This window comes from Mya arenaria, chromosome 13, assembly GCF_026914265.1.
Source record: "Mya arenaria isolate MELC-2E11 chromosome 13, ASM2691426v1".
Taxonomy (NCBI): Eukaryota; Metazoa; Mollusca; class Bivalvia; order Myida; family Myidae; genus Mya; species Mya arenaria.
The window spans coordinates 17,506,885-17,534,482 of NC_069134.1; the positions used below are offsets into that span (position 1 = coordinate 17,506,885).

The 27,598-nt window shown below is 36.9% G+C and overlaps 3 protein-coding genes across 3 annotated transcripts in view; 2 read left to right on the forward strand and 1 right to left on the reverse strand.

Annotated features, from left to right (window-relative positions):
* The first annotated feature begins 4,162 nt into the window (after positions 1–4,162).
* Positions 4,163–5,806, forward strand: LOC128212883 (uncharacterized). Its single transcript, XM_052918272.1, has 2 exons — positions 4,163–4,293; positions 4,720–5,806. Exons 1-2 carry the CDS (start codon positions 4,207–4,209, stop codon positions 5,575–5,577), a joined length of 945 nt encoding a protein of 314 aa, XP_052774232.1. The 5' UTR covers positions 4,163–4,206; the 3' UTR covers positions 5,578–5,806.
* Positions 5,807–7,021: 1,215 nt separating this feature from the next.
* The window catches only part of LOC128213192 (uncharacterized), a 39,981-nt gene continuing 19,404 nt past the window's right edge, over positions 7,022–27,598 (forward strand). Inside the window, exons 1-6 of the mRNA XM_052918744.1 lie at positions 7,022–7,097; positions 9,023–9,274; positions 9,606–9,773; positions 10,039–10,217; positions 10,553–10,624; positions 10,874–11,052. Coding sequence (XP_052774704.1) covers positions 9,025–9,274; positions 9,606–9,773; positions 10,039–10,217; positions 10,553–10,624; positions 10,874–11,052 — 848 coding nt within the window. The 5' untranslated portion in view covers positions 7,022–7,097; positions 9,023–9,024. The remainder of the gene's footprint in view (positions 7,098–9,022; positions 9,275–9,605; positions 9,774–10,038; positions 10,218–10,552; positions 10,625–10,873; positions 11,053–27,598) is intronic.
* LOC128213193 (neuronal acetylcholine receptor subunit beta-4-like) lies at positions 22,730–24,321 on the reverse strand. Its single transcript, XM_052918745.1, has one exon. The coding sequence runs from the start codon at positions 24,135–24,137 to the stop codon at positions 23,118–23,120; it is 1,020 nt and encodes a 339-aa protein (XP_052774705.1). The 5' UTR covers positions 24,138–24,321; the 3' UTR covers positions 22,730–23,117.

Sequence of the window (27,598 nt, forward strand, 5' to 3'; positions counted from 1 at the left end):
GAATCTTATCAAGTTAACCAGTTATTATCTTACTTATTAGGTGGATTTTTGCAAACCATAATTGGTTAACCTGTTAGCTAGTGTTGTATAGCTTAAAAGGGTAATAGGTGGCAGTTCTGGGCACTTTCAAGCCTGTTTTAGACATATGATATTTATCTTACCGACAATTTTTCGCGAATATTAACTAGATAGCAAGTTAATTATAGCGAAAATGACGTGGTTAACACGAAACAATTCGCGAACGTAATCAGGTTATCTTATGGCAATAATATGGCACCATACGAACTCTAGCTTCCATCGCGATACTGCATTTCATTTTCTGATTTAGTTCAATTCCAACATGTTTGCCTGATATTGAACACTGGACAGAGAAACTATTTATCTCTAGTGATTAATTCTTGTGCGTTTTCTTATCGAAAATGATATATGAGCTTTAACTTTCGTTGGGTTAGTATCGCCATCTGTTCGCATAGGCAGACACAATGTCGGTTTGCTTTTGTATTGCTAGTTTATGTTGTGATACGAGCGTCAAATCATCGGCGAGCGTGGGATTTCCCGCCTTTAAATGTCCTACGACAGGCCCATACTGGGAGGATTGTAGGTCTTGGAGGAGCTTGTCTTTGAACAAAAGATAGGACCACGTGGACCATTCTCCTCCCTGTTGGACGTTTTGCTTGACCGGAAGTTGGGATGACGAAATGCCGTTTACCACAATGATACTTTGTAAATCTGAATAGCAGTTTATGAAGGCTCGTAGAATTTTACCTCGTATCTCATAGTCACGTAATTCCACGAAGAGACAATCGAGCATGCACATTATCAAATGCAACTGAAGTGTGTCGGCGAGCCATGTTCAAGGTTGGAGGCTATAGTATGGTGGAGGTTAAACGATACGGTTAAGGAGCCTAGTCCTTGGTGATGCTCGTTTTGTTGAGCACACAGAAAAGCTTTCCCGTGTACAGCTGACCATTGCAGTATTTCGGCTGTGGAGAAGTTTTTCGTCAATCTGTATAGAGCACCGGAAGTTATGTTTTTGGGTTGTAGCTGTTGCAAATGTGTTTCGGTTTGTTTCCTTAACGTATTGGTATATTTATTCCGACTTTGCGTTCACTGAGGTGATTGTTTAAATCATACTAAATCAGACAGAATAAAATATTTCCGTCTCAAATTTGACGATTTATTGTCTGCTTCAGGGGTGAGACGTTTGGCGGAAGGGTATTGGTGGGAATGCACGTGGTTTTCATGATGCGATATATAAGAAGGTTTTCGCTGAAAACGTGGTTCGCCAATCGAGGGTTTATTTGGGAGCGATAACATTTATTTATTTAGTCAGTATGTCACACCCTCCCACCATTGTTGTTTTTAATGATTTATGTATCAAAATGTGTTTTGTTGGTCTTTATATTAAAGACAAATACTTGTAAGAATCTCGTATAGCAAAAGTATACATCAAGGTGGGTGTTTTCTAATATTTTAGGGGACCAGTTAAAATTGCAGAAGACTTTCACAAGAAGAACGTAACCTTTGGTTTGCGTTCAAATGAATTATATATTTCAAGTGTTAAAATGATTAAATTAGTTTCGTTCCATTTGAAGCAAGCATTTCAATGTTCACATCGTCTTTCGAACGGAAACTATCGTGTTCCGCGGGTGCTCCTTGTTGTATCGTTTTGAACGGATGACGTGGCCGTGACGTGACCGCCGTCAGAAATCACGCCAAAAATGACAGAGGACAGCTCTAACCGCAATGGACATCACATGGGCATGATTTAGGACTTTGTTTGCGTATTTCACCTTTTAAGCGTTTTGGTGCGCTCAAATTTAACAATACATGGATATTATTTATCAACGTGCATTAAATTTGATGTTGCTATATATATGTAAATATTGAATATACATGGCATATGTGCATTACTCGCTGCTTAGGCGCGGTGGTACAACTTTCCAGAGTTTTCTGCATTTCCAAATCGGGCTGAAGGTTTATTTCTGGTTTTTACTCTGGCCTAGCGCATCTTTGTAGGCGAGTGTGAAGTTTGGTTGCCAGTAAGCATAATGTTGTATATGTGGACGATTTGAATGAAATATTGATCTTATAAATTCACCATTAAAATAAAATTGTTTTTACGAATATAGTGTGTTGTATAATTTGTACGTGCATCTTTTGAATTGCATTTATCATTTTTACTGATTTCTTTCATAAAACTATGTTACATGCAATATTCCTTATCACGCTTCAATAGGCAAATATATGAGAGTTGCAAATTTTATTTGAACTATGGGAATGGGTGAAGGGGCCATAGATAAAAGTGAAAAATGTGCCGAGGGCCAAGAGCGCTTGTGCCCACACTGGGCGAGGAAACAGACATATCTATATTTTTTTACGGCGTCTTGTGTCATTTTGTTTATGTAAATGTCACTTCAATCGTCGTAATCCCCCATCCCCATGTATTTAGTGTAACAATGCATTTTTTTACAAACTACTTCAGCAATAATTCCATTCAAAATGCACAGCTTATCACTTCAGTCAAAGTATCCCCATGTATTTAAAGTTACAATGCATGCCCCTTTCAAACGCTTCTAAAGGGTTTTCGGTGCTTTGCTTAGATATCATACGTTAGGCAAGTTTTATGAACATACACGTTTTTATTGTTTAAGGAAAATGATTTTGATTTTACGAGCAACTTTAGCAATAATTCCTATCAAAATACAGAGCTTATCAGATGGTCGTTTTCTCGCGATGAGGACAAACATGTGGTCAGTTAATGTATGTAGAAACTATTTTTAGAAAATCAGTCAGTAAATGTAGTTGAAACTATTTTTAGATTATCGGAAATTGTCCGTTCTAAGAAAGTGAATATGATTGTGCTTTTTCAAGTTTTATTGATAAATAAATGTTATTTATGTTTTAATATGTAAGTATCTGTGTAGAAATAATACTAGTGCTGTTATGAATGCTTCCCACTCTTTGGGTGTTTTACAGGTTAAATCCAAACTACTTTTCTTCATCAAACGTATGCATAACTCACTGTCGTATCAGGGCATATGTGTTAGAATAAATTGAAAGCCTAATGTCCAAAACGATGCCAACAAAACACCGGAACGAAGCGTTTACGCAAAATAATGAAAACATCTTATTAGAAAAGAACACGCCTAAAAGTCAAATATGAATAGTATTTTGTTATTGTATAACAGGCAAATCATAGTATTTGAAGCATTAGCAACGCGAAACCTGAGATACAACTATTTTGACTTTCAGACAATCACTTTTGTTTCTTATCTCATAAAAGTAATATAAAAATACACCATTACAAATAAGCGTGCTTCATTGTCACACCAGGTTATAATAACAAACCCTGCAGGCGATGGTACACTTGCGGTCGGTAATAATTTCTAGAACAACTTGGGCTCAGCTCAGAGTGAATATCAGTATGTTACCTTCCTACCAGAGCCTCCATTATTTTGACCCACATTAATCTGATAAATATAACGATCTATATATAGTTATATTCTGCTAAAAATAAAGCGCCGGGTTACAGAAATACAGCGCGGAAAGAGCCGAACAAGCAAGAACTCATGCTCGTACCGCAATACAACTAATCTATTTTTATGAATTAGTCGTCATTCTGCTAAACATAGAGCGCATTGAGACAAAAAATGGGTTAAAACGACATGAAAAGAAGTAGTTCTTTGAAGTTTGCGGTCTTAAGACTACCTGCACGCATGCGCAGATAGTTTAAAAACTACAGAAACAGGTAGCCAAAAGTTTAAACATAAACCCTGTTTAAATGGCACAGGGTAAACGCCTAAGACATAGAACACAAAAACAAAACAAAAACACACACAAGAAACATGGAACAACAACACAAAACTCCACAAACAGCACAGTGCATATATATTATATAAAAAACCCACAATGTATACAAGCCCAGTTCCTGTTTTGTGTTGTAATTAACGTATACCAGAGTACATGTATAGTTTATTGCGTCGGCGATATTTGATTGGGAAGTAATTGTTTTTCTCACAATCTTAGTAAGTTATTTTATCTAAACCAGATATGTATGATAACGGCCACTCAAAGATATTGAACGTGTATAGATAATATTGATGAATACATTTTTAGAAAATGAAAGATAACATTTCGAGCATCTGAAACGTAACGCGTATTAAACCTGTTCGTTTACAAAAAATAAATAAAAATACTCCCACAATGAGTCAAAGGTTGAGAACAGGTTGGAATAAAATGTTTAAGTCCAGCACTGCAGAAGACAGCGGTTCAGATAAAACTTCAGCAAAGGTAAATTTTGAATAATAAGTTTTATTTCAAAATGATTTTAAAATTTGAAAATCCATACAAACTAAAAAAACAACAAATAAGGCGATAAAGGACTATCTTCGAATGTTTCACATTGTCAAAATATTGAACCCACATTAATATGGCTTTGAAATTTATTACGATAGATGGTTTACATTGTGAACTTAATATTATCAAAGATATCGGACATTTGCAATTGAATCTGCATAAATATTTGCTTAACATGAGGTAAATAAGTTCAGAATTGTTTTACATATTGCCATCTCGCAGAAGCCATTGTTAAAAGCTTCAATAAAACCGTTCCCTCCATAGAAGATTGGCATCGTTAGATTAAACGACTTATTTAGGCTTTCTAAAGGTTTGACGTTACAAAATTATTGTTTTAAAATATGTTTGTCATTATTTTAGGATATTGAGCGTTCTTCTGATGAAGATTCACGGTCTGCTGATCACGCAATTATTTGCCAAGCACCGGGCGAAGGCGCGTGTGAAATTACCGGGTGCGTTGTTTTGCATCCCAAAGGCATTGTTGTAGCCGACCGCTGGAACATGTCATTGAAACTATTGAGCACAGACGCTTCCAAGCCCGAAGTTATAAGCTGCCGGAAGCTGAAATGCAGCCCCTTTGACTTGACACTGACCCCTGGGGACAAGATCGCTGTAACTGTTCCAGAGGAGATGAAGATCGTGTTTGCGTCTATTCAGAAGGAAGAGCTTTCTTTTTGTGATGCGCCTGGTATGAGGAAGAGAGTTGGATTCGATTTGTTTTACAAGTGTTATGGGATAAAATGCAGCGACCGATATATATATGTTGTTATAGAAAAACAAAGAGTAGATCAACTTTTGATGTTGGATGTAGACAATGGCTCCACTTTGAAAGCCTTTTCAATGCAGCAATATCGGGGGTTACGATACGTGACAATTTTTCATGATATCATCTATATGACGTCTGATTCCGGCGTTTTGCGATTTAAAAAGGATAAAGGGACAGATGATATAAAGGTTGTTGAGAGGGAGAGATTTTCACACGGCATCATCGAAGTCGACGGCGACATCATTGTCTGCAATAAGTCCAGGAACAGTGTTCACACGGTTTCCCAAAGTAAATTGGCTTGCTTCGCTGGTAGAAGGGAGCTCCTGGCGATTCCGAAGCCCCTGGCAATTTGTTACTGTCCGGACACAAAGAGACTTTTCGTTTCTCAGTCAAGAGAGAGTGGGATTAGTGCAAACGTGTTGACTGTTTGTCAGATGAAGAAGATAATGTAAATCTGCAACACATGCATATGACGTGAATGACTTTTTGTATGGCCATCTTTCCAGAGTTACTGTCTAACCTAATTAAAAGAGTGTAGTAAATTTACTTATCCATGTATAAACTGTATTTGCATGTACTTACTGCTTTTATTTCCAATGTAAAAGGGGACTTATAATATATGAAATAGCAGTTGAGTTTATTCGTCGTTAAAACGTTTTGATATAATTGAGATGTTATGAACAGCAGCTATCTTTACTGTGAAAACACAACCAGAGCAAGATGTCCTGCGTTAAACGTTTATCGTCTGAAATGGGGACGTTTTTCCCTTGTATCAAAACAGTTTAAAGTTATATCAAGGTCCCCATTTTAACGAAAATGTTCCAAATACATCGTTTAAATAAAAATTAAATAGCGACCTCTAGGTGAGCTTTATGCAATCAGGTTATACACTACTAAATAATTTCCGTATACATTTCAATGTAGATATGCAACACTTCAGATTGGAATAGATGCCATTTCTTGCGTTTCACGTACATGACAACAAAAATGCCAAGGTATATCTCAGAATGAGCTTACTAATCACCAAGATGAATTATTATACATATTTGTATAATCCTCACTAAATGTATGTATTCAGTGGAATCAATTTTTCTATTCTTTTCTTGTAATTATAAGTGGCATTGACCTTAAAAACCCTGGAACCATTTCAAGGTACCTTTTCGCATATGCTCGGCTATATACCAAGCCAAGTGTCATCACTTATTATCATTATCTTTAAAGGCCTAGTTTAACTTATGTTTGGCATGATAATCCCCTGCAGTGCATCTTCTGCTAACTGCACTGGTGTCACTGTGGGTGCCAATTTCCTGTGTATTTGTTTATTGGCTCAGGGCAATTTAGGATCCATTTTAATAAAAAAATATCCCAAACTGCACAGCAGGATACTCAGATCGGAGATCTGATAAGAGGGATCAAGCCAAGTAAATAAATACATTGTGTACTGTACTCAGATTTGGGCGGGGGTGGTGGTCACTTATAGAAGGCTTAAACTAGGCCTTTAATACCAACCGAGAGTTATATACAAAAATTAATGTATTAAACACGGACATATTCATATGAACTTTTAGTAAATGCGTACTATCTGAGTTAGATCCAAATAGAAAATGCGCATATTGCTAAACACCAGAGCCCCGATTCTCGAAAAGAACATTTTCGTTTTAAAACCCACGTGGTCTTTCTCAGGGAGGTGCTTAAATTTTGCCACCTTTTTGTTTTGGTTATATTTTTCTAATTTATACCTGATAGGGCTATTTTGATCTGGATAAACTTTTTAATATAAATACTATACGGCTCTAACAGAGAGTAATTCTCTATGTCTGTGCAACTCGCTCATTTGTCTCATATCAAGTATCAACTCTTACGTAGCAGCAAAGGGAAGTAGCCGCTGCGTGGAACTTGACTAATTTCGTTGGGTTAAAACAAAGGTTAAAAAATAGAACGAAATACGTTTACCGAGACGACATTTCAACGGGTACAGTATTTTTTTCATTTTTTTTTCTTTTTTTTCAATTAACTGTTTCATAATCTTGGTTTGCTTAAAATACTAGATGCTTTCATTTGAACTTTGAATGAGCTTACTGAAGAGTTAGTCCAAATAATTGTACGTTGACGGATTTTTTTTAGATTTTTGATATGGCAAATCCTTTAGGGATTGGAAGAATCCCGTATAACACGTCTATTATTTTAGACTAACTCAGTTAGTAACTGAAGAGTCTTTGACGATTTTTGTTTTGGCGACTCATGTTCATGAATGATTTAGTTCATGTGCACTTATATGTACAGTATATGTACCAACTACTTGATAAGGTGGTCCTGACAATGTACATATACATGTAGCTACTGTTTGTCCCCGAACATGGTGGTGTGTACAGTGGAAGAGGTGTCACACAAAGGCAAGCTCTAGTGAGGTCAGACATATACACTGTATGTGTAAGAAATAGAATAGTTTTTATTAACCCTTTTTTTTAATAGTATTACTTTCAGTATACCGGTGGGTGGGTGGCGTCATGGACCTATAAACCATGGATTGGCAACTCTCATCTGTGTTAATGCGGTAATCTCAAACTCACGCGTGCAGCGGGATTTCATTCCAAGATCTTACCGTGTGGTCATTTTCGAGACGTCCGACATCGGCCGAATATATACATGTAGGAAAACATTAATTAAAATTGACTCAAATGCGCGGTACTTTCATTTGAGTTGATAATAGTCCAATTGAATCTGATTAAAATCACAGTTTTTAATTATAATTAAATCTATACCGAACAAGGCATTATTAGCAGAGTTGGCGGAAATAACCGAAGATCGCCGTTAATCAACGATCGGGGATTCGGCTGAATTTTCCGATATTTGCCGAGTGCGCGCTAAGGATTGTGACTTGAGAATTATTATTTCTTATCGTTTTACCGATATAGGGCAGTTGCCAATCCATGGTTTATAGGTCCGTGGTGGCATCTAGCAGTTTGTTGTCTGCTCAAAAACTTTAGAAGCCTTTGTCCAATGTTCACCTAATTTGGTCAGAACAAGTTCAATAACCAGGCATATTGCTCCAGTCACTCAGTATTTTTGTCCTTAAATCATAAAAAATACCTCAACTGGTCTTGTCTGCTCAATCAATTAAGAAGTTTTGTCCAATCACCACCAAATTTGGTCAGGATGTATATTGTAAGATTTTTTCAAACAAGTTCGATTACCAGCAATATCGCTGTAGTCATTCGAGAGCTATGTCCTGTAATAATAGAAATTATCTAAAATTAGTCTTATCCAATCAATAAATTATAAAGCCTTTGTCCAATCATCAAGAGTTAATGCCCTTTTCTTATTGAAATTACCTAAAATTGGCCTTGTCCACTCAATAACTTAAGAAACCTTTGTCCAATCATCACCAAATTTAGTCAGAATGTGTTTGGGCATAATCCTTGGAACAATTTGATAACAAGCCATATCGTTTGAGTCACTCAACAGTAATCACACTTAAATAATATAAGAAAATTACCTTAAATCTGTAGTGCTGATCAATTATATTAGAAGCCGTGTTCATATCATAATTTCATACCAAACTTGGGCAGAATGTGTATGGGCAGAATATCTTATAATTACATTAGTCAGGTTTGATACCTGGCCATGTCCACTCATTCACTCCAGAGTTATGACCTTTGAATTGGCAAAAGCTGTATCTACAGTGTCTGCTCTCAATGTTTGGCTTAATGCACAACCACTTATCATCAAACGTGGCGTCCTAAAATAAGGTTACGCTGTCTTAGAATTTAAACAGTTTGAACACTGTCATACATATTATTTGGCCACAATACATGGAAATGGATGCAATGATGCTTGATCTTCATGTACATGTAAACATTCATGCATACAGAAGTGAATTTACACCATTTTTTCCAGTTATGGCCAGTATTGGACACACAAGCATTTCATTTTTAAAGGCCTCTGGTGGCCTGTGCCAGCTGAGAGGATGCCGACTCCTCCATGCTACCTTTTACCCCTCGGCCACCCGACCCCAGGAGAGGCGGATCAAACCATTCCCTGTCATCAGCGGAGAGGTAGACACTGGTTCACCTGAGTTTCAGCAGAATTTGGAATCTTCCAACAAACTGATGACAACATATGAGGAGATCTTGAAGAAATCATGTGCAGGCATGTTATTTCCTTTAAAAATTTTATTGTGAAGTATATCTTGGAATTCAATGTACAACATAAACCAGCTGTTTTGCATAAAATTTGCATGGTGCATGTAAACTTGGTTTTGGTAACATGGAGGATTTGTACAGTGCAGTATGTTATTTATTCTCGGATAAAATTGCGGTCTTAGTGCAAGATTGACATATAATATATATATATTAATAATTGAACTTGTATATCAACTTATGCAGAGCCTTTGATTTGTAAAAGTATGACCAGGAACATTTTTGTTATTGATTGCCTAATGGTTAATTGTCAACACAGTTAACATGTTGATTTATTTTAGGTGGAGGTGAAAAGGCCATATTGCGACACACAAAGCAGCACAAGAAGTTGTTGGTTACAGAGAGGATAAACCTGCTGCTGGACAACTATGATGATTTTCTGGAGTTGTCTCCCATTGCAGGGCATGCAATGCAGTATGGAGATGTGCCCAGAGCCGGGGTCATCACAGGTGTGAATATGGGGCATGAGTCTCTGAGAATTTCCTTGGAATCATGCAGTTTCTCTGAATGTTTTAGTTACCCCTAAAAATCCCATCCTCAGAAGAAACCATTGCAGATAGTAAGCAAAGGCTTAACAATTTACCATATTTTTTTGGCCTAACATAAACATGTTTTCTTGAGCTTATATTGGGCTTTTGTCAACACAAATTTATTCTTTGATTTCAGTTTTCAAAAAAATAATTAAAAAAATGTTACATCACTAAATTATTATAGGTGTAGGAAAGATCCATGGGAGGTACTGCATGATAATCGCCAATGATGGGACGGTGAAGGGCGGGACAGTTTACCCTATCACTCTGAAGAAGCAGCTCAGAGCCCAGGAGATAGCTCAGCAGAACAGGATCCCCTGTGTATATGCCGTGGACTCAGGCGGAGCATTCTTGCCGCTGCAGGTGACCTGTTTCTAAGTTTATCTGTCTTGAGATTTTGTCCTTTGTATTGAAATTGTTGGATAGATGGTTTATTAAAAATGAAGTTAAAATGGTTAATTCTATCTGTTTTGGAACTCATTAAGAACTATAAATTGATGTCAAGTACATGTATGTGGAAAACTGTATCAGATCTATTGTATGGAATATTGATGTTCTATGTTAAGGGTGTAGGGTGAACTTTTCTTGTAATCTGTTGTGGTACAAACCATGATAATTCCATAATGCAGGTTTGATGCTTATTCAATGCCTTCTGTGTTATGAACTCTCACAGTTTTGAAACATGTTATATCCTTTAGTCTGAGATTTTCAACCCTGGAGGTCAGACATTCTACAATGAGGCAGTCATGGGCTCACAGGGTATCCCTCAGGTATGCTCATATGTTATGCTTACCTGTAATGAGTATATTATGAGGTTCATTGTATATTTAAAAGATGTCAGTTGTTTGTGTCTTATGAATGATAAAGAAAAAGAAATACAGAATCTTTATAAATTTTCAAGATTACTTGAAAGAAACGCCTTTTCTGAAAGCATTTAAATGACAACTCCTAGTTAAGATATTTTTTTTTTTTAAATAAATACAAAAATCCAGCAAGAGAAATAATCATGTGTATTCCAGGTAGCTATAGTTTGTGGTAGCTGTACAGCTGGCGGGGCTTATGTGCCAACCATGGCAGATGAGGCAGTGATAATAAATCGCATCGGCACCATCTTCCTTGGTGGTCCTCCCCTTGTCCAGGCTGCCACAGGGGAGATCATCTCAGCCGACGAATTAGGGGGAGCAACTCTTCACTGCAGGTAGTAGGACTATGTATTCTAGCAGATTATTTGATAATTCACCAAATCACGCAGTTAAACATATAAGAACAACCCTACAAAGCCCACACTGGAAAAATGGATACCTGCCTCACTCTTAGTTTAAATGTTTTCATAGCTTGGCTTGTTACAATGTTTGAATTATTTTAATCTATAAGGCTTATAACTTATGTTGGAATATTTACTAGTTTGTTACAGTTATAATTACTCATAGATTCATGCCATGGGAGAGCATGTAGTTGCTGATTTGTCCGTCCGTCCGTCCATCCATCCTTTCATTCGTCACACCCTTGTTTAGAGAATAACTTCAAAACTACTGATGGGATTGAAATAAAACTTGGTATATAGGTAGATTGGAGTGGAGTACAAAAAACCATAATCCTCTCATGCATATTAACTATTTTTTCATGATTGGTGCATGTCTGGGACATATCTTGTAGAATACTTTAAGGATTGTAATAAAACTTCAAATATATATAAATGGCATTGAGAGAAAGTGCAGTGATCAAGAATTATAATCCTTTTTCTTTAGTTATCTCCCCTTAACCTGGTATTTTTCAAAAATGGGTTCTTATCTGAGCCATATCTTGGAAAATACTAAATGGATTGAAATGAAATCTTTAATGTATATAGATGGCAATAAGAGGAAATGCATTAACCAAGAACCATAAATCTGTTTGCATTGTTTGGTTATCTCCCCTGAAACTCCCCTTATCAGAGTTTGTTTGGGCCATAACTTTGGTATTTGTGATTTTCAGTTGCTGCTTTTTTATTTCTTTTCTTGAAACTTACTGAATTTAATTCTCAAATCTGCCCATATCTTTTCATGTTATGATTTTTTCCAACTTGTTTATCATAATGCTACAACCATTTACCTTCAACCAGCTCACAATTCTGCCTTTTCATAGAAAATGGGCGTATTGGGAGCATCAATCGCTTCATTTTCATGTGTTGTTTATCTACTCAAAATGTCCCTTGAAATAATTGAAAATGTCATAGCACATTCACTTCAGTAATGTATTAAGGATGTCCAGTTAGCGCTGTTGTCTATTAGCACTAATGTTTCTCACCTGGTAGTCATTAAGGCGTACAAGTGGGTTGTCTCCTGGTACTCTGGTTTCCACCACTCTATTGCATGACAATGTGCCGTCAAGAGTGATAACTATAATGTTGTAATAACTCATTTCAGAATTGTTGTAAAATAAATAAGTTTAAGTAAATGTATTAAGATTGTGTTTTTGAAGATGGAGCAAATTAAGGTTTGGTTGATATGACATCATGACTCTCCCATGGTTGATATGACATCATGCACCTCCAATGGTTGATATGACATCATGCACCTCCCATGGTTGATATGACATCATGCACCTCCCATGGTTGATATGACATCATGCACCTCCCATGGTTGATATGACATCATGCACCTCCCATGGTTGATATGACATCATGCACCTCCCATGGTTGATATGACATCATGCACCTCCCATGGTTGATATGACATCATGCACCTCCCATGGTTGATATGACATCATGCACCTCCCATGGTTGATATGACATCATGCACCTCCCATGGTTGATATGACATCATGCACCTCCAATGGTTGATATGACATCATGCACCTCCCATGGTTGATATGACATCATGCACCTCCCATGGTTGATATGACATCATGCACCTCCCATGGTTGATATGACATCATGCACCTCCCATGGTTGATATGACATCATGCACCTCCCATGGTTGATATGACATCATGCACCTCCCATGGTTGATATGACATCATGCACCTCCCATGGTTGATATGACATCATGCACCTCCCATGGTTGATATGACATCATGCACCTCCCATGGTTGATATGACATCATGCACCTCCCATGGTTGATATGACATCATGCACCTCCCATGGTTGATATGACATCATGCACCTCCCATGGTTGATATGACATCATGCACCTCCCATGGTTGATATGACATCATGCACCTCCCATGGTTGATATGACATCATGCACCTCCCATGGTTGATATGACATCATGCACCTCCCATGGTTGATATGACATCATGCACCTCCCATGGTTGATATGACATCATGCACCTCCCATGGTTGATATGACATCATGCACCTCCCATGGTTGATATGACATCATGCACCTCCCATGGTTGATATGACATCATGCACCTCCCATGGTTGATATGACATCATGCACCTCCCATGGTTGATATGTCATCATGCACCTCCCATGGTTGATATGACATCATGCACCTCCCATGGTTGATATGACATCATGCACCTTCCATGGTTGATATGACATCATGCACCTCCCATGATTGATATGACATCATGCACCTCCCATGGTTGATATGACATCATGCACCTCCCATGGTTGATATGACATCATGCACCTCCCATGGTTGATATGACATCATGCACCTCCCATGGTTGATATGACATCATGCACCTCCCATGGTTGATATGACATCATGCACCTCCCATGGTTGATATGACATCATGCACCTCCCATGGTCGATATGACATCATGCACCTCCCATGGTCGATATGACATCATGCACCTCCCATGGTCGATATGACATCATGCACCTCCCATGGTCGATATGACATCATGCACCTCCCATGGTTGATATGACATCATGCACCTCCCATGGTTGATATGACATCATGCACCTCCCACATTCATTTTTGCAAGAATTGTATACTACATGATACATGATAATATTATTAGCATAAAAGACATTCTTAATATCATTCACGCTGTTTGTCATATTAGCTTTAATATATAAAAAACTTAAGTATTATTACAAGACAACCGTTCTGAGCACGGTCACTATTTAACGGCCAGGACTATGATGATACATATTTCTTATCACCAAATGAGCAATAGGAATGCTATGGTGAGCTCACAATAATGTGTGCAATATGTAATAACCTTTATTCCATGAAAAATTCATTAACTTTCGTTCATAGCCAGTACCTTGAAGGGTAAATAGTTCTCAGGACATTAGTTGTAATTTAATGGAAGCTCAGAACATATCTCTTGAACAATGTTTTACCTGATCACAAGGGAATTCGTACATAATCAATGCAATCATGTGGTTTATAATTGATTTTGATGAATGCTGAGTGTTGATGTGAAAAGATTGTGAAGTGCCTTCAAGAGAGTATGGCTCATAAAATATTTCCACATCTGATGCTGTATATTACAAAACAACAACACAATATTTACAACATTTTAAGATTTATTATAAAAAACCCAAAAACATTGGAGAAGCAAAAATTAATTCTTTCTTTTATACACGGTGTGCTCCGATCCTGTGCAGCTCGTTAAGTTTCTAAAGGAGTACTTTTATCATCAACCCACATTTGGTGACCGAATGGCTATGAACCAATTCCTGTACAAAAAAGTATCAATTGTGTATATGCAAATGAGGCACAAGTTAAACAACAATTGCAACATACTACTGACAAGACTTTGTACTACGTCTAATGGAGCAAAATCAAATGTTAAGAAAATCCTGAAAGTAATAACGTAACTTGCAAATTACACATCGGCCCCGTCACAGGAGTTAGAAGATGTCCCTCAAGAATATCGTCCCTGTCACAGGAATTAGAAAATGCCCCTCAAGAATATCGGCTCTGTTACAGGAGTAAGAAAATGCCTCTCAAGAATATCAACCGTGTCACAGGAGTTAAAAACATGCTTCTCAAGACTATCGGCCCTGTCACAGGAGATAGAAAATGCCCCTCAAGAATATCAGCCCTGTCACAGGAGTTCTAAATGCCCCTCAAAGTATCAGCTATGTCACAGAAGTTCAAGGTTGCCCTCAAAGTATCGGCCAAGTGGCATGAGTTCAAGGATGCCCCTCAAAGTATCGGCCAAGTAACAGGAGTTCAAGGATGCCCCTCAGAGTATCGGCCCTGTCACAGGATTTCAAAGATGCCCCTTAAGAATATCAGCCCAGTGACAGTTCAAAGATGGCCCTCAAAAGATAACTGTTTGACGAGGAGATATGGGAAAATATTTTAAGAAATCCAATTAACTCTGTTCTCAATCTATCTCAAATCATATTCGGCACTTAAAAGCAGCATTTTGTTAAAAAAGATAATGGATTTAGTTTGATGATCTTTTTTTTTCTTTAAGAGTGTAAATATTAAAATAGTACAAAGTTAATGGATATCAGATTGGAAAGAAATTGAACTTGAAGGTATGTAGTTATTGCACTCATCTAGTTTGGTATATTTAATGGTGAATTCTTGCATTGTTAGGTACTTTGATCTTGCAACGAAAAATGTTGTTAAACGACCTAAAAAGAAGTTGTATTATTGCAGTACATGTACACCCAGAATGAATGAAAAAGCCAAATAAGTTATTCAAATTATAAGCTTTATACAGAATGTATCCATATTTGTCCTCATCTTGATGCATGTTAAGGCAATAAGCTTTGAAATGAAATGAAGTGTTTTCAACGATTATCCGAAATCCATCAATCAAGTACTGTATTGCGAAATTGCGTGCACATTGATGCAAGCTACTATTATAAGTTTATATCTACATTTATATTAAGAACCGCCCATAAAACTTCACAAAAGGTGTCAAGGTCATTCTAGGGAATACCACATTATTATGCTTGTTTCTTTTAGACATGAATTTACTTTTCAACAATCAGAATAAAACAGTCATGCTTAGTGTTTCTAGACAACTTATGTTGTTTTATGTAAACTTTTATGTAAACAAGACAACTGTTGTGAGCATGACAGATAACAATTTCCAACACAAGGCGTCATCAATGTGTATGACGTTGACAGCATTCGCCTAGAAGGGGTGTGTCTTTATTGACGTCAGTCCCCTACTGTTTTCAGACAGCTCGAGCTGCTTAAATAAACATAAACAGCAAGAAAACTATGGTAAGCAGGACAAATAACATTAGAAATGTCCAAAACAAGGTGTCATCAATGACGTTGACAGCATCCACAATCGGAGGGGACTGATTTGATTCTGCATTCGACCTTCCCGGGGTCTGCTGAACATGCTCCATGTCTAACTTCTCGCATTGGCCATTTTTTATATGTTCGTCTTCATGTTGGTCATCTTCTTCAGGAGATTTAGAGCGAACTTGTTGTTTCTTCGAGCAGAGGTTGCAGAATTTGTAGACAGCAAGCACCGCCCCAGTAACGACACCATTTGTTTTTGAATGAGTCGAGTGTACAAGAAACACGGAGATAGTGGTGATGAACATTCCTATGGCAAGCTGGGTATTTATGTACAGTTGAAGAAAGGAGACAGTTTTTGATACCTTGGGCATTTCATCAGTAACGATATTCAATAGAACAATAAATGTTAGAAACAAAGCCACACTGTAGCTCATCCTTTCGCCACAGTTTATGGACAGTTTAAAGCTTAGTACATTCATCAACGACAGAAGAATGACGGGCAACAGGATGTTTAAAATGTAAAAAAGTGGTCTCCTCTTAAGAACTAGGGTACACTTCAAAAACGTTACGTGTTCATTGATGGCGTGATAGTCTACACTTGCGTCTAAAAGTTCCCACTCACCGTTTTCATTTTCATCGTACAATAATGTGCTAATTTTTGCTGCTGCTGGAATCATCATTAGCTCATAATCCAAGCTGCTGGACTTCCCAATGATGATATGACATGTCTGTGTGTCGAAGGGATACCTTGAGATGTCCACCTTGCAACTGGTCTCTGTGTTTCCACCGGTGTTCCAATTGATAATCCCGTTACTTGATATTGCAGGTTTCATAAAGTTGGATGTTCGTAATTCAAATGTATCACCAACAGCATTGTGAATCATAAATTCGGGAATCCACATGTCTTTTGGAGATATGCGAAATCCAGAGGTGTTGTTAAAATCACTAGGGTTCCATGTCATTGTGTCAGAAATCCACATCAGAGTAAATCCGAGAGTGCAGCTTAACACTTGTGTCTTCTCGTTCAGACTTTGAATGGCGGTCAAGATGGGAAGGAAGGTCACGTTTAGTGTCTGTGATTGGTCCGTTAGTGGCCGTATATTTTTGTTCATCTTAGATATAAGATACTCTTCAAGTTTTTGGTGATTCTCAAACGTGGCACACGTGCACGTGCGGAGTATTAAGAACACCGAGAAAACTTTCATTGTACTCATTGTCGTCCTCTTTAATTTGCTATAATCCGCCTTGCAAAACGTTCTGTGGCTCAATATAGTTTATAGCTTCCGGCGTTCAATCTGATGAGTATAAGACAATAGTATACCATTTCTGCGTTTCTGCAATAGTTATTTTTATTTAAAGACCATAATTATATTAGTTAACCATCAGAAGATAATATGTTTGAATCATGTTGAATCCCGGATTTGGGTACATTTTAAACAATTCAAAATCCCAGACTATCACAAGTCATTAATGGGTTCCAATATCCGCCCCTATCAATTATTGTCCACAAAATGGTAGCTGTTCCTCCTATCGTCTGAATATCTGTGTTTCCAATAGTGCTGTGTCTCAAACCCAGCATTGGTTGACAAAGGGCATCATTTACTGTATAACGTATTTAATTGATTTACAATTGATGCTATAATACCAATCAACTAATGTTTCTGATGACTATTAAACGTATCCGACGATACATGTTTGGTTCAACCAACATATGCAGGACTAGATCATCTGTTATTAATAATACAACTGCAAATTACTCTCACTTTTTCCCACCTTTCCAAGGCGGTGTCCCGAACATGTATTGGTAAAGATGTTTTATGCATATGTGGTCTGTCTGTGTTATTTGTAAGATGCTTGTCTTTTGTTAAGTGTCTGATTAGACTATAAAGAGGGTATTTGTTAAATATTTGGTTGCAATGATCGACCCGTGGGTTGAAAATCGGATACAGTAATGAGAATTTCAACGGATCAATTTCCTAGCTGAGATGAGTACTGTTCAATCCGTGTTGTAGTCAACATAGTTGTTATTTTTGTAAGTTGGTCATTATTAAAACTGATCAGATATTAGAATTAAACGTAAATAACATTAATTAAAAAGTTTGAAGGTGATTTTTGAAATTTTTTGAAAATGCATATGACCAGTAACGAAAAACTTGTGACTAAATTCACGGTGTTTGTTTTATAATAACAAGCCATCATATCAAGTCACTTGGCGTAACGCACAATAATGATGTCAGTTAACGTCGTCGAGAACACTGGTATGGCAAGAAAGGAAACGAAAATAGATCCATTTGGCACTGACTATTTTTCACCGTATAAAACACTAACCAAGGGAACGGGTTAAGGAACGGGTTCTGGCGATTTTTGCAACGTAAACAATTATAGGAATACTCATCACAACGCGAGTGTCTTCGGTGATTTTGAATGGCGGCACAAATATATATATTTCTTTCTTAGCTTAATGAGACACACGGGGAATAAAATTTGACCCGAACCAAAACATATTGCAAGTTACATGTTGCAATACAAAATTCTACAACCAGCCGAGTGTCTTAATGTTCTTTGCACGAAAACCATTGTACCCTTTTATATCCATCAGTCCCTTCGGCTTCGTGACTTGTATAACAAAAACCATAATGACCCCAAAGTTTATTAGCTTCATACTCGTCTATTCTGTTCTGTGTCTGCTATCTTTCTTAGCGAGGGTAAACTTAAATTCTTTTTTGCGTTTAATTTTTAACCCTACTGCACGTACTGGCCAAAGGCCAGAACAGCTAATGCGATGGCATGTTACCGTCATCCTTGCGTCAAGAACAATTGCTTGCGAACGCGATACAGTCTTCAGTTTTTATATCTATGTCAAACTAATACAGTAGTAAGATATGCATGACAGCTCGGTTTCTTTCAAAAACTAGCCAGATCCACCACTGCATTACTGGATTATGGACCTTCGAACAATCAAAATTGCTTTAATTGAGGCTGTTTACACAATTGATCCCCCATTTATTTTCCGATGGTTACTAAACTTAAACAATAGTTTGATAATGATATCGCTATCACGATTCCTTTTGAAAAACAACAACAGATCCTCCAACACATGACTGTGTTATGTCCCTTTGAAATTGACAGAATTACTAAAATTTAGCTTTTAACAGAATGGAGCCTCCTATTTAAGCCATACTGGCCAAATGCCAGAAGAGCTTATTCGATGGCGCGGTCAAAATTGCAATAATTGACCCTGTGAACACGATAAAGTCTTCATTTATTAACATACGCATTAGCTAGATATTCATAAGGGCTCGGGTCCTTGGAAAAACAGCCAGATTCATCAATGCATAACTGGATTATGGCCCTTTAAAATTGACAAAATTGTTATATTTTAACTAATTAGCGCAATAATGCCTACATTTATTATCCGATGCATACCAAACTTTTACAGTACCCAAATATCTATCAGAGCTCAGTTCCTTTTAAAAACAACCCACATTCAACCGTGCATAACTGGATTATGGCCATTTAAATTTCAAAATAGCAAGATCGCTTTAATTTAACTTGCGAACAAAATAGCGCCTTCATGTATTATCCGATTCTTACAAAACTCATACAGTAGTAAGCTATCGATCAGATGAAATATCAATGTTTTTTTTTTCTTGAACCAGCCATATATGTCTATGCATGACGGGATTATGGCCCTTGAAATAGTCGCAATTGCAATAATTGAGCTGGTGAAAGCATTGGTTCCTTCATTTCAATATGACTTTTACCAATTTATACAGAAGTTAGATCTATGAGAGCTCGGATCCTTTCCAATATATATGCAAAAAGCTACAGAAAAAACTAGCCAGATCCTTGAAATTTGCAAAGCTTGTGAACACAGTAGCGACTTCAATTTTATTTCATCTTCGCCAAACTTTTACATTAGTTAGATATCCATGGGAGCTTGACTCCCGTCTTAAATAATATTATATATATTCTTATGACCATTATGACATTCATTTAGGACATAAGTTGTAATATTATACCTCACATAAATGTGGGTATATAGGAGTGAGCTTGTCGGTCGGTCTGTCGGTCGGTCGGTCTGTCGGTTTTCATGGTTTCCGGACGATAACTCATGAAATGCTAGACAGATTTGAAATTTTTTTGGTACACAGGTGTTACATCAGAAGATACAGGTCAAGTTCGATATTGGGGCTGGTGGGGAAGGTCAAGGTCACTGTTACTAAAAATAGAAAAACAGTTTCCGGACGATAAATCATGAAAGGCTTGACAGATTTGAACAATTTTTGGTACACAGGTGTAACATCAGAAGATACAGGTCAAGTTCGGTATTGGGGCTGGTGGGGCCAAGGTCAAGGTCACTGTTACTAAAAATAGAAAAACGGTTTCCGGACGATAACTCATGAAAGGCTAGACAGATTTGAACAATTTTTGGTACACAGGTGTAACATCAGAAGATACGGGTCAAGTTCGATATTGGGGCTGGTGGGGCCAAGGTCAAGGTCATTGTTACTAAAAATAGAAAAACGGTTTCCGGACGATAACTCATGAAAGGCTTGACAGATTTGAACATTTTTGGTACACAGGTGTAACATCAGAAGATACATGTCAAGTTCGATATTGGGGCTGGTGGGGCCAAGGTCAAGGTCACTGTTACTAAAAATAGAAAAACGGTTTCCGGACGATAACTCATGAAAGGCTAGACAGATTTGAACAATTTTTGGTACACAGGTGTCACATCAGAAGATATAGTTTGGTACACAGGTGTAACATCAGAAGATATAGGTCAAGTTCGATATTGGGGCTGGTGGAGCCAATGTCAAGGTCACTGTTACTAAAAATAGAAAAAACGGCTTCCGGACGATATTTCATGAAAGGCTAGACAGATTTGAACAATTTTGGTACACAGGTGTAACATCAGAAGATACAGGTCAAGTTCGATATTGGGGCTGGTGGGGCCAAAGTCAAGGTCACTGTTACTAAAAATAGAAAAACGGTGTCCGGACGATAAATCATGAAAGGCTTGACAGATTTGAACAATTTTTGGTACACAGGTGTAACATCAGAAGATACAGGTCAAGTTCGATATTGGGGCTGGTGTTACTAAAAATAGAAAAACGGTTTCCGGACGATAACTCATGAAAGGCTAGTTTTTCTTGTCAGCAGTGTAATTTCTAAATTACTCAACAGATTTAAATAAAACAATACATGCATGATAAAAGAAGATGCAGTGTGCAGTAACGTTGGAGTTATGGCCTCTTTTCAAAGGAATGGTTTGCCATTCCTGTGTCCAGGCGGCATTTGGGGGTATTCGTCACTCCTGTGACAGCTCTAGTTTGTATTTTTTCTGCTGCTGGCCCCAAGCTTTTTAAAAGTTTGAATTATGAATAAGATCTGAAATTCATTAAAGTTAGGTAAATAACACGCCTACTTTCAGCATGTCTAATGTAAAATTAAAAATGTCACAAAGCCGTAGGAAATGAATTAAAGAGTTAGCTTTCGAACGAATAGCTTTCGAACGAATATCTGTCTTTGGCCTTGAAGTATACACTGCGGGTGTTTTGGGTTAGCTGTTTCAGTTTCAGGATATTGGCAACATCAGCAAAAACCTACCTTTCGCCAAACACACACATAATAATATATACACAGATGGCAAACAAATTGAAAATAAACCTGATTAATTTTGACAAGTATATACAAAATGCATGTTTATATATATCAAATAAATAAAGCATATCCATTGCATCAAATCAAGAGGTTATGACAACAAGAGCATGAGGACGTTTTGTCATAGCATTTATCACGCAATTTATCACGTGGTATACCAACACTGAGTACGTCGACAATAAGTCGCGAGTTACCGCCTTGCAATGGTCAGTAAAAAATACACAATTCACCTACGGCTTTTAAAATCTCAACATTTATATTACGAGCTTATATATATATTCATTTTAATACATTTTTAAATAAAATGAAATTAACAGTGACACTGACGTGGTACTAATTATAATATTCCACTATCAGTGTCCTGCTAAAAATTAGTATCGAACTGTTGGAAAGCGTGTGCTTTGTTTCATATACATATAACGAATTAAAAAAAGGCATGATGTCAGCCTCAAGTACCCAATTCATAGCCGATTGACACTGTTGTATGTTTTCAACGTGTCTTCAATATCGAGTTTCCAGTAATGCACAGTTAACAGAATTATGTGTATTTACTCTCTGCTATGTTCCATCAACGGAAAGGTACTTTTTGTGTAATCGATTCTGGTAAAATAAGATAATGGATGGGTTGTCTTGATTTGTTTTTGTTTTATTTTAAGTGTAAATAAAACACAGTTAATGGGTTCCATTATTGTATGGCATTAAAGTGGATTCATTGAACACTCAAGAGTTGTTCAAACTCGCATTAAAAGAAATTGTTGTCTTTGTAAACATTATAAAAGACCAATTGACATTTCTAAATTTATTAGTGCAATGAAAAATATAAATATGTTCATACTAAAGATAATTTGAAGGATTAAGGATTTAAGTCACTGCAAATAACGTCTGAAATATCCAAACATCAAAATTATCAATGAAGTTGACAGCTAACGTTATGGACGGTCTGTCTTTCGTCGTCCGCGCAGCTCAAAATGATCCATTTTAAAGATTTTACATTGTCCATTCTCGACAGTATATTGTGCATTGTTGATTTGTGTCTTGTGTATATTATTTGAGGCGTCATTCCTTATTGTTTCTTCGAACATAGTAAGCAAAATGGATACCTTACGGATTATTTTGATTGAGACATTAAATTGAACAATAACAACTTAAAAGAAGAAACACTAAAGCTCATCCTTCTCCACAGATTATGTACAATTTAAAGCTTAGAGCATTCTTCATCGACATAATAATGACGGGAAAGAGTATGTTTAGAAAGAAGAAAACTTCATTTGTTCATTGACAACATAAAAGTCTACACTTGTGTCTGAAAGTTCCCTCTCAAAAAATTCATCGTTCACTTATGAGCTTGTCTTGGTGTAACATTGACAGCATCCGTCATAGAAGAGGGTGTCTCTATTGACGTCACCTACTATTTACAGATAGCTCGGTCTGTTAAAATAAACATAACAGCAAGAAAACTATCGTGATCAGGACAAATAACATTAGAAATGACCAAAACAAGGTGTCATCAATGACGTTGACAGCATCCACAATCGAAGGGGACTGATTTGTTTCTGCATTCGCACTTCCCGGGGTCTGCTGAACATGCTCCATTTCTAACTTCTCGCATTGGCCACTTTTTATATATTTGTCTTCATGTTGGTCATCTCCTTTTGGAGATTCAGGGCGCACTTGTTGTTTCTTCGAACAGAGTTTGCAGAATTTGTAAACAGCATGCACCGCCCCAGTAACGTCATCATTTGTTTTTGAATTAGTTGAGTGTACCAGAAACACGGATATCGTAGTGATGAACATTCCTATGGCTAGCTGGGTATTTATGTACAGTTGAAGAAAGGAGATAGTTTTTGATACCTTGGGCATTTCATCAGCAACGATATTCAATAGAACAATAAACGTTAGAAACAAAGCCACACTGTAGCTCATCCTTTCGCCACAGTTTATGGACAGTTTAAAGCTTAGAACATTCATCAATGACAGTAGAATGACAGGCAACAGGATGTTCAAAATGTAGAAAAGAGGTCTCCTTTTAAGAATAAGGGTACACTTCAAAAACGTCATTTGTTCATTGATGGCATGATAGCCTACACTTGTGTCTAAAAGTTCCCACTCACCATTTTCATTTTCATCGTACAAAAATGTGTTTATTTTGGCTGCTGCTGGAATCATCATTAGCTCATAATCCAAGCTGCTGGACTTCCCAATGAGGATATGACATGTCTGCGTGTCAAAAGGATACCTTGAGATGTCCACCTTGCAACTTGTCTCGGTGTTTCCACCGGTGTTCCAATTGATAAATCCGTTACTTGATATTGCAAGTTTCATAAAGTTGGATGTTCGTAATTCATATGTATCACCAACAGCATTGTGAATTATTAATTCGGGGATCCACATGTCTTTTGGAGAAATGTGAAGTCCAGAGGTGTTGTTAAAATCACTAGGGTTCCATGTCATAGTATCAGAATTCCATGTAAGAGTAAATCCCAGACTGCAACTCAACACTTGTGTCTTCTCGTTCAGACTTTGAATGGCGGTCAAGATGGGGAAGAATGTCACGTTTAGTGTCTGTGATTGGTCCGTTAGTGGACGAATATTTTTGTTTATCTTAGACCTAAGATAACCTTCAAGTTTTTTGTGATCCTCAAACGTGGCACACGTGCACGTGTGAAGTATTAAGAACAGCGAGAAAACTTTCAGAGTACTCATTGTCGTCCTGTTTAATGCGTTTTAATCCGCCTTTGTAATAAGTTATGTGATTCAATATAGTTTATGCTGCCAGCGTTCAATCTGATGAGTACAAAGAATACTATTTATGCGTTTCTGCAATAGCTATGTTTATTTGAAGTTCATTATTATATTATTTATCCATCAGAAGATAATATATTTGAATCATGTTGAATCCCGGAGTTATGCACATTTTTAAACAATTCAAAATGCCTGACTCCCACAAGTCATTAATGCGATCCAATATCCGCCTCTATCAATTATTGTCTACAAAATGGTGGCTGTTCCTCCTGTCGTCTGAATATCTGCGTTTGCAATTCTGCTGTGTCTCTAACCCAGCATTGGTTGACAAAGGGCATCATTTACTGTATACCATGTTTAATTGATTTACAATTGATGCTATAATACCAATCAACTAATGTTTCTGATGACTATTAAACGTTTTCCTAGATACATGTTTGGTTCAACCAACATATGCAGGACTAGATCGTCTTTATTAATAATACAACTGCAAATTACTCTCACTTTGTTTTTCACCTTTCCAAGGCGGTGTCCCGAACATGTATTGGTAAAGAAGTATTTATGCATATGTGGTTTGTCTCTGTTATTTGTACGTTGCTTGTCACTTGTTGAGTGTCTGGTTAGACTATCAAGATGGTATTTGTTAAAATTTACCACAATTAATACAACTGTGTTGACATACCAAACAGAATAAATAAATGTCGAAGACCATGATTCTTAGGATACCGAGTGTTATTTGTAAAAATGGTGCAGATTACACGGTATATCTTCCTTATGAGGCTATAGTAGATCACAGTAAATCTTCAGCATTCACCAATCGTTTAATAGTATTGTGTTTTCAGCTATTAACTACACTGTTACAATCCTGTTATCAGTACTGTACTTAACATTTTCCATAAATGCATTATTCAGCAAGTAGTAAAATGTTGATCAGTTAAAAAATATGTTTGTTAAACATGTGTATGTATTGATTTTGAATGTCACTTTAAATACTTGGTAACAATGATTGTCCCTTAGGTTTCAATTGCATCATTGAAAATCGCATATATTAAAAAAATCAACGGGTCAATTTCCTAGCTGAGTTGAGGACTGTTTAATACATGTTGTAGTCAACATAGTTGTGATTTTTGTAAGTTGGTCATTATTAAAACTGATCAGATATTAAAAGTAAACGTAAATAACATTAATAAAAAAGTTTGAAGGTAATTTTTGAAAATGCAAATGACCAGTAACGAAACACTTGTGACTAAATTCACGGTGTTTGTTTTATAATAACAAGCCAATATATCAAGTCACTTGGCGTAACGCACAATAATGATGTCAGTTAACGTCGTCGAGAACACTGGTATGGCAAGAAAGGAAACGAAAATAGATCCATTTGGCACTGATTATTGTTCACCGGAGACAGCACAAAGGAAACGGCTTCTAGCGATGTTTGCAACGTAAACATTATATATAACAACGCGAGTGTCTTCGGTGATTTGGATTTGCGACACATATTTTTCATCCATAGCTTAATGAGACACACGAGGAAAGGTATTTGGCCCGAACCAAAACATATTGCAATTTATATCACTACTTGATTACTAGTATTTTCTAAATTATATGCTGCATTACAAAATTCAACAACCAACCGTGAGTGTATTCGTTCTGTGCATTAAAACCATTGTATCCCTTTTATTAGCTCATCTGAGCACAAAGTGCTCAAGGTGAGCTATTTTGATCGGTCTATATCCGGTGTCTGTCGTCTGTCGTTTGTCGTCCGGCGTCGACAATTGCTTATAAATGACATCTTCTCCTAAAACATTTCGACAATCTTAATGAAACTTTACAGGAGTGATCCTTGGTTGATGTCCTTTCAAAATTGTTCAAGGAAATGAATTATATGCAGAACGCTGGTTGCCATGGCATTATTACGGTAAAACTACACAACATTTTCTTGCGAACGCGATAGAGTCTTCAGTTTTGATTGCATGTTAATCAAACTTATACGATAGTTAGGTATCCATGATAACTTGGCTTCTTTCGTAAAATAGCAGTATCCACAAATGCATGAATGGATAATAACCCTTGAATTTATCAAAATTGCTATAATTGAGGTTGTGTTCACATTAGAGCCCCCATGTCTTTGAACGATACTTACTAAACTAAAACTGTAGTTTGATATTGATTTGATCACGGTTCCTTTCGAAAACAATCCAGGTCCGCCAGTGAATAACTAAGTTATGGACCTTTAAATAGTCAAAAAAAGTTTTGCTTGAGCTTGTGAACACAATAGAGCATCCATTTATTTCATGCATACCGGCAAAAGAGTGAAAAATATTAGTGATTGATAACTTGATCATTACACTCTGGCTCGAGTGAAATGATAACCCTTGCTCCTTTCACTCTGTACATGCAACTCTGGACTATTTGTTCCCTCTTTTATAACATAAGATTTGCTTTCCTTGACTTGGAAAAAATACATGTATGTCACAAGTACATGTTTGTTTTCGTCTGTAGTGTATTGTTTTCGTCTGTAGTGTATTGAATTGTCAAAATCAAATTATGCAATAGTTTTAATTAACCAAACCTTTTTTTGCGATTGATTACCATGGTATAAATATTAAAAGAGAACAAGCTTACCAATTTATGTGTGAACTATTTTATTGAACATACTGTTACAATTAACTCGCCGCCTGGTAGCTATCGGTTGAATATTTTTTACTCGGCCACATGTGCTAGTAATAGAGTTGATAGATATTTTTTCCCGAAAAAAACTCTTACCGCGTACATGTATGCCCAATCATTTTGAATTTGACCAATTTCCAGTTTACATTCATCAGTTCAACAATTCATTTTTAGCTCGACTATTCGAAGAATAAGGAGAGCTATACTACTCACCCTGGCGTCGGCGGTGGCGTCGGCGTCGGCGTTGGCGTCACACCTTGGTTAAGGTTTTGCATGTAAGCACCTTTAAGTCATTATCTCAGTAAATACATCAGTTATTGCATTGAAACTTTAAATATGTATTCCCAATTATCTTACATACTAAATTAATGAAGTTCGATAACAATTATTTGAATATAATGCAAATAATAGGTCTTTATTATTCGACTTAGAAATTCTGGTTAAGGTTTTGCGTGTATGCACACATAGGTTAATATCTCAGCAACTACTTGAGGTATTGC

Bases quoted from the DNA above. Each gene is read 5' to 3' on its own strand.
- LOC128212883 (XM_052918272.1), top strand. From the start codon at position 4,207: ATGAGTCAAAGGTTGAGAACAGGTTGGAATAAAATGTTTAAGTCCAGC. The intron at 4,294-4,719 runs GTAAATTTTGAA...TCATTATTTTAG, and splicing joins CAGATAAAACTTCAGCAAAG to GATATTGAGCGTTCTTCTGA.
- LOC128213193 (XM_052918745.1), bottom strand. From the start codon at position 24,137: ATGACATGGAACCCTAGTGATTTTAACAACACCTCTGGACTTCACATT.